Source organism: Myotis lucifugus, unplaced genomic scaffold, assembly GCF_000147115.1.
Source record: "Myotis lucifugus unplaced genomic scaffold, Myoluc2.0 scaffold_383, whole genome shotgun sequence".
NCBI lineage: Eukaryota > Metazoa > Chordata > Mammalia > Chiroptera > Vespertilionidae > Myotis > Myotis lucifugus.
Genome location: NW_005871431.1, coordinates 834,028 through 845,786, shown reverse-complemented (window position 1 = coordinate 845,786; position 11,759 = coordinate 834,028). Strand labels below are relative to the sequence as shown.

General features: G+C 58.2%; 2 protein-coding genes across 5 annotated transcripts in view; one reads left to right on the top strand and one right to left on the bottom strand.

Annotated features, from left to right (window-relative positions):
• LOC102431313 (tubulin polyglutamylase complex subunit 1) overlaps nt 1-11,759 on the top strand; it is a 205,348-nt gene that overhangs the window by 133,825 nt on the left and 59,764 nt on the right. The window lies entirely within an intron of this gene.
• On the bottom strand, nt 414-11,594 carry RNF126 (ring finger protein 126). Of its 4 annotated transcripts, none has more exons than XM_006101810.2 (9): nt 11,413-11,594; nt 4,854-4,912; nt 4,427-4,490; nt 3,646-3,890; nt 2,486-2,554; nt 2,343-2,412; nt 1,624-1,717; nt 1,267-1,382; nt 414-1,179 (listed from the first exon to the last, which is right to left on the bottom strand). In XM_006101810.2, exons 1-9 carry the CDS (start codon nt 11,485-11,487, stop codon nt 1,030-1,032), a joined length of 942 nt encoding a protein of 313 aa, XP_006101872.1. In that variant the 5' UTR covers nt 11,488-11,594; the 3' UTR covers nt 414-1,029. The 4 variants fall into 4 exon arrangements, with proteins under 4 accessions (XP_006101872.1, XP_014322667.1, XP_023599074.1 ...); XM_014467181.1 differs by having other exon boundaries at nt 3,646-3,857; nt 11,413-11,570; XM_023743306.1 differs by lacking the exon at nt 3,646-3,890 and having other exon boundaries at nt 11,321-11,570.

The following is an 11,759-nucleotide window of genomic DNA, read 5'->3' as shown; positions in this document are numbered from 1 at the left end:
TAATCCCTGGGGAGTGGGGTGAGGGCTTCCACCCATCCCAGCCTCCTGCCACTTAAAATACAGAACACAAAGCCAGGGGTCACTTACTGGGGGGTGGGGGTGGGGGTATGATAGTACAGAGTGGACACTCACTGTGGTCAGGGCCAGTGGTTCCACCCTGGTGACCCTCACTCCAGAATAGCCTTCGTACATGAACACCATCAGCTGCAGTAAGCACGGGCTGGGGAGGCCCACCTGACAGCTCAGCACATTGGGGTTTCCTGTTTCATGTTTCCAACGCAGTGACCCTCTGCACCTGCTGGTCGAACGTCACCAGTCCACTTCCAGGGTTCTGGTTTGGGACAGCGGTGTTGGCTGGTGCCCAAGAGGCACAACCCAGGGTCCGGCGCAGAAGGAAAACGCCAACCACCTGCTTCTTTAAGTAGGTGTATTTTTAAATAACTTCCAAGATACACATATTTTTTCCTTTAAAAAACATCTGTCAGAGCAGTTTAGTTCTGTTTTGCTGGTCATTCTTGTGGTCCCGAGCCCCCTGCACTCAAGGTGGGGACTGTTGGCCTGTCTGGTGGGGCCAAGACCCCAGCTGAGTGGCTCTACCCCATCTTTCCACAGATCATGCAGGGCCGCATGTGAGCTAACGTCCATTTATTTCAAAGCAGTAATAATTTAAAATTATAAAAACCTTTCCACTGTTGAACATGTAGAGGGTGAGGTTAGAGACGAATGGGACAGGGGATGTTGGGGACGCCTGAGGGCGACATATGCCCTGCGTCCCTCTGTGCCCAGCCCCTCAAGGGACATCCCTGGGGGAGGGCCGGGCTTCCTCCACAGCCTGGAGGCAGTGGGTCCTCCGAGCCTCTGCCCACAGCTGGGGCACAGCTGGCACCGGAGTCCATGGGAGCCATGGTGGTGTGAGAGCTGAGGCAGGTGGGGGCACCTCCTGGGCTCTGGGATGTCCATGTCCCCCCTGCCCACAGGGCCTGGTGCTGGCCGGGGTCCTGTGCTTACTCTGGGGACTGGTGGGGGGACTCAGGAGTTGCTTGCTGGGTTCTCATTGCTGGGCGAGCTGGAGGAGGAGGACGATGATGATGATGAGAAGTTCACGGGGGTCATGACTGGGGGGTTGGTGGCCGTGTTCTGTCCTGTGAGGCTTTTTCGGCAGACAGGGCAGCTGTCATGCTTTGTGGGGAGAGAGGGAAGCAATTCAGAGGCTGGCAGGGTGCAGGAGTGAAGCGGGCCCGTGGCCATGGCCACCCACCTGCTCACCTGCTCCAGCCAGGGCACAATGCAGTTGTCATGGAAGAGGTGGTTGCAGGGCAGCTGCCGCACACGCTCACCTAGCTCGTAGTCGTCTTTGCACACAGGGCACTCCAGCCCAGAGCCTGCGGGGAGCGGGGATGCCGTGACACATCCAATCAAAGGTGTCCCATTGGGGAGACTGCCCATCCAGAGCCACCTTGGACCCAGGGGAGGGAAAGAGGCTATGTCCTGAGTCCTGTGTCCCAGGGGAACAGAGAAGACACTGATAAAGCCTCCCCTTCAAACCGACCTTTGGTCTAACATACACGTCCTAGGGAAAATACCTTGAAAATAAAAGAAGCTGGGTGACTGAGGGCCACGTACCTACGTGTTCCTCGGTGACAGTGACGGTGGGGAGGGCCTGGATTTTCTCTTTGTCTGCGGGTGGGGGGCCTGTGTTTTCAAACTGATTGAGGAGCTGAAAGACAAGAGGCCAGAGTGCAGGAGCCCTGCCCGACTCTGAAATGCAAGGCTAGGTTACCTGCAAAAGCACTGAGGCCACTTTTGTCCTGGTCCCCCGGACCCTCCATTTAGGGGTTAGAGGTCAGTCACCCCATGAGGCCCAGCCACTAGCTCCTGCCCACTCTTCTGCTCATCTAGTTAGTGTCACCTCACAGCCAGAGCGGGAAGACAGGGCCCTGGGGCTCATGCGGTCCTGTGTCCTGTGAGGCATCAGCTAGAACCAGAGGGCCAGATCCCATCAGAGACAAAATACTCAAAGGGGTCACTGGTGAGCAGCCCTGAAAGTGGCAATGTTCCTGCCTCACAAGTGCCACAGACGTCATGGTGAACACCCATCCTTGGCACGTGGTTTCCTGCTCTACAGTGGTGCCATGCCAGGAGGAAGCATTTGGGCTGGTGTGCCCTAGCCTCAGGATGGAAGTTCTGGGGCGCTAGGAAACTGAGCGTCCACGCCAGGGATGTAATCCACCAGAACACTCCTACAATCCTCTCACCCTCTCAGTGCTGGGGGGCTGGGGGGAATGGGCCTGTTGAAACGATGGTGATGACCCTAGTGCCACCTGGGGAGGCCCACCCTGTACCTGCGTGATGATCGCATCCAGCCCGTTGGCCCCCCAGGCGTAGTCCATCGGGTTTGAGTGCAGGACACCCCTGGGCAGAGACGTGTGGGGTTCAAGTGGCAGAGGGGCTGGGGGGCACTTAGGGGACCCGCCCACCTACTCACCAGGGGCCCAGGCCCAGGTTGGGAATCGTGGCTGGAGTGATGATGCCATTGACCAGCTGCTGGATGATCCTGGAACAGAGCAAGGCCAGGCCTGTGGTCAGTGCCTTCCCAGGGTCAGGGCCCCCTTGGGGAGGACACAGAACCCTGGAGCCCAGCTTCTAAATCCACAACACTGAAAGGTTGTGCTTTCGACCAGTAAGATTTCTGATGAGGAAGAAGAATGAAACATGAGAGGGACCCAGAGAAGCATCTCCCTCACTGAGTTCCAGGCCAGGTTTCCCCAAGGCCCGGATGGCACCTATGGCTGTGACACCACATCCAACCCCCATTATACAACCTGGGGGGACATCCTGGAGGTCATGAGAGCCATGGGGTCAACCCTGCTGTTTGCAGCGGGCCCAAAACATCCAGTCCAGATCCTGCTGTTTCCAGAGCTCAAGGTCTGTGGGGTGTGGGTGCTGCTCAGACATGAGACAGCAGGGACATCAGGGGCTGGCTGGGCCGAGCTAGAAATGCCTCCAGCTCAGTGAGGGAAATGGATGGGCTCTATGTAGGTTTAAACCCATTTTAAGTGACACGGGGGCTTCATGTACAGTCAAGTCTATCTCAGAGATGTGTGAGAAGCCTAGCCTCGCCTCGCCTCCTCTGGAGAGGTGGGGCCTGCAAGGAACAATGCTTTTATTCTCAGTCCTTCTGAGCGCCTTTCCCCTTCCTGTGCAGTCATCAAGCTAAAAAGCCGTTTGGGTACCTGCACACAGAAGGGGGCAAGGGGCCCTGTTACAGGGCAGGGATATCAGGAACTACCAGCTCGATGCTGCTCTGGGACAAAGACCTGAAGGTGAATCAGCCACACCCAATGAAGCCCTGCTCAGAAGGACAATGGGGACACTCAGTGGACATGAGGTTCTCCCAGCCCTGTCCAGGTCCTTGAGCCACACTTCAGCCCCCCCAGTCCCCCAGCGAGGGTCCCTACCCCTATCTGCACCACCCCATTTTGCATGGTGGGCTTGGGTGGCTCTGCCAGAACTCATGGGAGAACTGCCCTGCCCAGAGGCAACATCCACACCATCTTCTGGATGGGCAGATGGTCTCTGAGTGGGGTGGACAGGCTGGAAGCCCCCAAGAGCAACCCACCCACCTGCCCCCCACAGCCCCCTCACCCTTCTAACGTGGGGACGCCTTCATGCCGGCCGGTGGCCCTCCTTGCAGTGAGGCGGGCTCGGGGCTGCCGGGCGCCATACCGGTGCCGGGACTGCTGCTCTCTCTCCCGCCGGCTCTCGGGGTCTCTGCCATTGTCGGCCAGCGCCCCTGGGGGGAACGTGGGGATCTCAAAGCTGTCGTCAAAGATGCCGAAAGCAAACTGCCCGTAGCCCTGCGGCAGCGTGAAGAGGTGTTGGTCCACATTCTGCGGGAGGAAGGCCGTGACCGTGGGCCCCTTGCATGGGTGCCACAGTTCCTCCCCACTGTGGCTACTGTTCTAGGCTCAGGGCTTCAAGGGGACAGGAAGACGCCAGAGAAATCTTGGTGCACATGCAGGATGCAGGAGGCTCTCAGAGGAGGGGACAAGGATGGGGAGTTCAAGAGGTCCCAGGGCTCTGGCCAGATACTCAGTTGGTTAGAGTATCATCCTGATACACCAAGACTTCAGGTTCAATCCATGGTCATAGCACATACAACTATCAACCAATGAATGCATAACTAAGAGGAAAAACAAGTTGATGCTTCTCTTTCTATCCGCCCCCCTTCTTCTCGCTCTCAAATCAATTTTAAAAAATTATTTTTTAAGTTTAAAAAAAAAAAAAAGGCCCCGGGAGTCAGGGAGAAGGACAACCCTGCCTGTTGGGGAGCAGGGTGAGCAACCACCTGCAGGACGAGGGGCTGAGTCTGTTTCCTCAGCCATGCAGGGCATGGTCCGTTGTCAGGGGAGGCCAGTCAACTCACCTCAAATGGCTGCCTGCTTTGGTCTGTGGGGGCTGTGGAGGGAGCGGAACCGTTCTCTGTACTCCTGGGTGGACACGGTGCAAGTCAGCAGTGGGGCGACCGCTGGAGAAGAGGCAGGACCCCCGCCTGACCCCCACGGGCCTCAGGGTCACTCTCCACCCTCAGCAGCCCCTGCCCTCATCCCAGGTCAGGAGAGTGAAGACCATCTTAATCTCTGGCTGCCCAGGGACTTCAGGGCACTGCCCCAAGCCCACCCCCTGCCCACCATCACCCTCCCAGGCTCTGTCCACCAAAACGGCTCTGAACCAGCACTGGGTGCAGCACCCACATGTCCCCTTGGCACAGCTCTGCCCTCTCACCCCAGAAGCCTGGATCCTACCAGCATGCACCTGGGCCCGAGACCTCTGTGACCAAGGGGCTGCATTACCTGGTTTCTTCCGGAAGCTCCTCGATGAAACCAGACTCACATCGTGGGCAGATGTAATCCTGTGGGAGGAGAGAGCAGGTGAGTGTGATCTCAGGATCCTGGCCCCCATGTCATCTGCCTCTGTGGGCTCACTGGACATCCCTGCCCGGGGCAGGACACACCTTGGGCCCTGGTCTCAGGCCCCAGCAAGCAGCAGATAGGAGTGAGGTCCAGGATGGGTGTCATCTCAAGAAACACATCTGTGAAACTGTTGCAGTCCAGGGTCAGACCCAGCAGAGCTCCAGGTGGTGGGTATGGACAGCTCAGGGCACACATCAACCAGAGCTACAACCTCTGTATCTTGACCTGCTCCTCTGCAGGTGATCTCCCCACCCACCCACCCACATCCCAGTCACAGAGTTTCAGTGTGTCCGCTCAGCATATTAGCTGATGAAGGCTCTGACAAGGCCTGTAGCAACCACGGGCCAGCTAATGCGGGTCCAGTAAAGCTGTTCAAGAGAATGTTCGAGTGACCCCTCTAGACGCACATAGAGGAGATGTGGTCCTGGGCAGGCGCCTGACCCTATACTCCTAGATGGCTGCACAAGAGACTGTGTATGGGACTCCAGGGCTATGTGGGCCTCAGAGGAGGTCAGCTCCCAGGAAAGTGGCCACTGACAGCAGAGGGACCGGCCTGTGGATGCCCCACAATGGCATTTCTGGAACATACTGGCAGCCTTGGCAGAGGATCTGGGACCCTAAGCTGGAGTGTGACCCCATCACACTGGCCACGCCCCCTGCATCCCGCCCTCCCGCAGCCAGGTGGCAGAGACTGTGATGTCCCGAGGGGAGAGCAAAGACCAGCCTCAGGCACAATGTGTATGAGCTCCGAAACCATGCTGATTCCCTCAAACAAGCCCAGCCTACATCGTGCCTGTTGCGTGTGTGCAGATTTCAGGGTTATCACAGGTGTCCCTAAAGCCACAGACAGGACACAAGACGTGTTGCAAGACCTGCTTCTGCCCAAGGTGACATTTCAGAAGCACGGCCCATGTGCTGTGAGAGAGAAGGTGAGGCTGTTTACCGTCCCATGGGACACCGCCTTCTGTAGGAGTAGCCCCATGGTGGGTGCCGGACACCTTCATCTGGGCAGCGGGCACTCCACAGCGCACACCTGGTCCCTCTCACCTGCCTGGCTGCCAAAAGCAAAGCTGCCAGAGCCAAGTGGGGAGGGCAGGTGGGAGCTGCACAGGTCATTGGGCCTTGTATCCAAAATATATAAAGAATCCTTATAATTCAACATTAAAAAGACAAACAACCCAGTTAAAAAATGACCAAAGGATCATTTCTTCAGATACACAAATGGCCATCACCCATAAAAAGACGCTTGACACCACAGTAACGTGGAAATGCAGGTCACAACCAGTGAGACAAACTGCACACCCATGGGAGGACTACACTCAAACAGACGACAGTGACAAGTGCTGGCGAGGACATGGAGGAATCAGAACCTCCTACATGCTGTTGGGAATGTGCAACGGGCAGTCTGTCTATAACACAGTGAGCAGTTCCTCTGAAGGTCAGTTACCACATGACCTTGAAATGCCACTGCTAGGTGTCCAACCAGAGAAATAAAAACACACCACCAAGAATCCTATCCAACCATGTCCATGTCTTGAGTCACAAGGGCCACAACACCCCAAGTGTCCATCAATGCCTGAATGTGGTCATCCTCGTCCTGGAACATTACTCAGCCATGAAAAGGAGTGATGCACTGACACTCGCTATAACGTGGATGGGACCCTGAACACATGAAGCTCAGTGGGAGAAGCTACAAAAGGCTACACACAGAGCATGATTCCATTTATGCGATCTCTCCAAAACAGGCAAATCCACAGGGACAGGAAGTGGGTTGGTGGTTGTCAGGGGAGGGAGATGAGGTGACTGTTGATGAGGACAGGTTTCTTTTGGGGCGATGGAATATTCAGAAATTGGATGGAGGGGTTTGGTGCAGGACTCCAAGTATACTAACCACACTGAAGTGTACATTCTAAATGAGTCCTATCTCAGGAAATTGTTATAAGAAATGGTGAGGAGAGCAGCCCTCTGCCCTCCTGAGAAGGGGTGTGAGGGCAAGGGACAGCTCTACCACAGTGAGTGATCACCACAATCATAACCCAACACGGGATTCCCAGCCAGTGGAGGGTCACTCAGGTGCTCCTCCTAGCACCCACCTGCCAGCCCTCAGCCGGTTGTTTACTTCAAGGTTTCACATGAGCTACAGGAGGCTTTGTGAACAGGCCCACGGGGAAATGTGGCTGCAGGGGGTTCTGCATTGGCCACAGTTAGGATGCAGGGAACCAGACACCCCATGAACATGGCAAGGTCAGACAAACCTGCCCATCACCAGGAGTCTGCCCAGGGAACCCCTCAGCTCCAGGTTCACAGGAAGGTCCAAATCCTAGTACAGCCCTCACCCCAGACTTGTAGATGTGCCATGTGGCCTCAGAATGAACATCAGGTTGACCTGCGGGAAATGGGCAACCTATTTTCCCACTTTTAAGGCTCATTGCAGCTCCTGGGTGCTCACTTCTCTCAGCCTGTCCCATTGTCCTTGTCCTCCAAGGTCCCAACACCCCCCTGAACCAACCACTCTGTGCAGGTCACCATGGAGCCCCATCTCAGCACTAAGCACAGTCAGCACATGGTTAGGTCCAGAACCATCTGGCCAGGCCACTCCCACAGCTCCGCCCCCTCCAGACCCAAGTCCAGGCTACCTCTGCCCTCCCCCTTGCCCTCTCACCCTGGCAGCCTCATGCCGGTCCTGCCCATCTCAAGGCCTACACACCATCCCCTCTGGAGGAGCACTCTTTCCCATATATCTACCTGGCTGGCCCCCTCACGGAAGCTGGGTCTCTGTTCAAACGTCACCTCCCGGCTGCAATCCTCGGTCTCCTCACCTGTAAACGGAGGATGGCCTCAACCCCAGGGCTCTGAAATCCAGCAGCTGAGGACCCAAGGGCTGTGGTTTGACATTGGGTCGTGGTCAGGCCCTGCCTCTGTGCAGAGTCCAGAGCGGCCCTTCTAAGCCATCGGCTGCCCCAGACTTGAGGCAGGGCTCTAGCCTGCTTGCAGGCGGTGGGGAGGAGCCAGAACCAGGAGTCTCCCATGCTCTCCTCCTCAGAGAGCATATCCCAGAGATTTTTATTAAATCAGAGTGGCCAATGGTAGAAACCCACATCCCAGCAAGGGGACTGTGAGATGGAATGTATCCCTCCCACAGGGCAGAGCTTATCTCCAGTGACAGGGCCAAGGTGGCAAGTGCTCCTCTTCTGATGGGGACAACAGCCCGCTTGCGGGGGCCTAACTTGTGAGCACCTATCCTTAGCCAATGACTTGTCATGAATTACTTTTCCCCTCAGAGGAAGGGTGACAGGGGACCACCCCAGCATCATCACCATAGCAACAGCAGTGGCCAGCGCACCAAGGATGACACACAGATGCTAAATGCACTGAGCACTCACTCCATACACTGGGCCCCTAGGACATGGTCAGAAGGTACTACGGTATTTGGCCCCTCGTTGGTGATGGGAAGGACATGGAGGCTTTAACATGGGGACCCATGTCCCCTGAACCAGCCCTCAGGATAGGCACCATCCTTTGTCCAAGACTCCTTCACATCACACATAAGCAGAGGGCCCACAGTGAAGTTGGGGAAACTGAGGCAGGAGTTGGAGAGATGCCTGTCTCATATGATCGCCCACTACAGTGACAGTGCCTCAGTGGCCCAGGCTTCCCAGGGTCCCTCGGGAATCAGCAGAACTCCAGGTGCAGCACAGACCCAAGAGGGCTGGTGCAGAGGTGTAGCAGGGGTACTTGGACTCAGACCCAAACACAGACAAAATGAGACCTCTACAGCCCAAACCCCTGGGTGCACTTGCTGCTCCTTCCACCACATGTAAACCGCCTCAATGTCACTGGGAGAACTGTCCCAATCCCATCCCGGTCCCTCACACCCCGGCCATGCCCCATCTGTCTCCGTGAGCCCTACCAGGACCTGGCATCATCTAAGGCCCACTTCACGCCAGCCACACACCCATCACACACACACAGACCTCAGCAGATGGTTTAATTCAAGGGCACCTACCTAACCCAACCTTCCTCAATCTCCCCAGGCTGCTTTTGACACCATCATAGGGACTGAGGCTCCCACCTCCCACGGACACAACTGGTGTGCAAGAACCTGCACTGAACAACTGACCTCTGCACAAACCCCAAGGATGTCAGGCGCAGCAGGTCCACATCCAGGACCCTGCAGTCATGCACGTGCACCATGTCCCCAGCACTCGTTTCCAGGTAAGGATCGAGTCTGGGCCTGTGCATCAGCCTCAAGGCCTCCAAGCCAGCTGGCCTGTCTGGTTCCTGCTCTCACACGCCACACTCCAGCTAGGCGACCCACCTTTCCCTTTGCGTTCTGGGAGTCAGGTGCTGGGCTCCTTTGTACAAAGATACTCCCAGTGGACCTCATTGAGCGAGTGTGGATTATCTCATCAAACCCATCGGACAGAGAGGAGACCTGAGGCCCAGGGAGGTTGAACACCTCACCCACACACAGTGGAGAAGAGGTGCAGCTGGGGCAGCCTCAGCAGGATCCTAGATTCGAGCCCAGCTGATAGAGAGAAGCCCATGAGTCCAGGGTACCTGAGAAAGAGCTACTGTGACAACAGCCATTTCCTGTCACCACTGCAGTAGGAGCTGCATGAAAACCAGCCCAAGTGTCTTACAGCAGACACAGTGGGGCTCGTTTCCCACAAACAGAAGTCCCCGTTTCTGAGGGCGAGTGCTGGCTGGGACCTTCTGCTGTTACCAAGAACCAACTTTCCCTCCCTAAGAACACCAGGTGTTCCCCTTAGTGATAAACATCCCCCTGTCTACTGAGCCTCATTGAATCCCACACCAAGCACCCTCCCACCCACCCAGATACCCCCTCCCCGCCGCCATACTTGCTCTTAGGATATTTACCAACATTCCTGACTGAATACTTGATAGTGTTCAAGGCTGGCTCCCTGACCAACCAGTTTATAAACCCTGAGGGCAAAGGTGATGGCTATCTTGACACCACTGGATTCTGTGACTAGGAAGGTCCTCATCAGCCCAGCAACAGTCAGAAGAGGTCAGAGTCTGCCTGGTCCAAGGCCATATAGCCAGGAAGTGGCCACGCCAGGCCAGGACCCAGGCCCTGTGCTGGCCCCCGGATGGGAAAACCGAGGACGGCTAACCGTACAGATGCCCAGCTGCAGCCTCAGCCTCAGCCTCCACCCAGGGCCTACCCTGGGGCTCACACCAACTGTGAGGGACTGCATCCAACTCATCCAAGCCGGTGGGCTGTCAGGCGGCCAGCCCCTTCCTGCCACAGTGGAGAAAGAACCAAGAGCTGGGGCGCAGGAGGCCAGAAGAGACAGAAGCAAGACTGGAGTTCAGCTCCCCAAGTCTGTGCTCACCCACCCGAGGTTTCGGTTTCATTCTATTTTTCCCTTTCCCTAGGAGGGGGAGGAAGGCCCTTGCTTCTGGAAGCCACACCACCCCTACCCCCTCTCTCCTCCTGGACCCTAGGCACCACTCTCCAAACCCCGGCTCCAGTTCCTCGTCTTCTCTGTGGCTGGGATCATCTGAACAGACTCCTTCTCCTGGCTCTTCCTGCACCCCCGCCCGCCCCCCCCAGCAGCAATCCCTCTTCCCAGGGAAACCCGGAGCTGGAAAGGAAGGACTAAGTGTGGCTTTGAAATCAAAACAGGCTCTTCCACCCACCAGCCAGGTGACGGTGGGGAGATAAAGTCCAAGGAGCGCACCTTGTAGGTGCTCGGTAAACCCTGGCCACTTCCAGATCCCACACCCGCTCCCGGGGAACTGGCCCAGCAGCAAATGTCAGGTCCGTGGCCGGCATGGGCCGCCGAGGGCCTGTTTTTCCACCTGTGAAATGGGACCGGGTCAGCCAAGAGCAGGGGAACCTACTGACTCAGAATCTCCGGGCTGAGGGGCCTGGAAAACTGGATCCAGCAGCCCCCTCCTGGACCACACGGCGCGACCAGGCCACCTGGGGAAATCTGGCCTCAAAGAGCCAGATGCTGGGTGGGCTCAAGCCCCCAGGAAGCGCAAGATCGCGGGCGCGGGTCAGCTGTCAGACCGGCGCAGGGCCGCAGCCGCTCGTCCCGACGACGGAGCGCAGGTGGGGGGCTTCCACCCGGCGGCCCACAGCGAGGCGCGGCGCCGCCGACGCGCTCCGGGAACGGCCCCCGGTCACCTTTCCTCCGAGGCCCCGCTTCCTCCTGGGCGGCGCGCCGGAGCAGGTCACGCGGCCTCTACGAACCTCCGTTTCCCCGTCGGGGACCCAGCGGCCTCACGGCGCGGGAGGCCGCGGATCGGGATCACCGGCCCCGCGGCGCCACCGGGGACAGGCCCCGCCTCGGAAACCCCCGCAGGGCCCATACCGCCGCCGCCGGGGCTCAGTTTCCTCGTCTGGGCCAGCTCGCCGCAGGACGCAGGAGAGAGCCCGCCGCCCAACGCCCGGCTCGGGGCTCACCGGCAGACGCGGCACGATCTCGACCGAGCAGCAGTGGCAAAAGTACCGTCCGGGCTGCGGCGACGCCTCAGCCATGGCCGCCGCCGCCTCCTCCGCGCCGCCCGCCCACCGCGCGGCGTCCGCCGCCGGCCGTTTGCTGCTCTCTCGCCGGCCGACGAGCCCGCGCACGCTCACGCACGGCACGCACGGCGCACGGCGCACGGGGCGGAGTGGGGAGCGCGGGAGCGGTCTGGCGGCGCGCACAGCGGGCGGTGGCCCGGTCGACGGTGGCCGCCGAGGGGCAAACTAGGTGCAGGAGCCTCCCGAGCTTGGCGTTGGACAGAGGGGCGGGGCCTGAACGGGGCGAG

Excerpts from the sequence above, each read along its gene's own strand:
- RNF126 (XM_006101810.2), bottom strand. The coding sequence starts at position 11,487 with ATGGCTGAGGCGTCGCCGCAGCCCGGACGGTACTTTTGCCACTGCTGC. Across the intron at positions 3,891-4,426 it reads AAAGCAGGCAGCCATTTGAG|AATGTGGACCAACACCTCTT; the intron begins GTGAGTTGACTG and ends TTCCTCCCGCAG. Across the intron at positions 2,555-3,645 it reads GGCGTCCCCACGTTAGAAGG|GATCATCCAGCAGCTGGTCA; the intron begins GTGAGGGGGCTG and ends GCTCTGTTCCAG.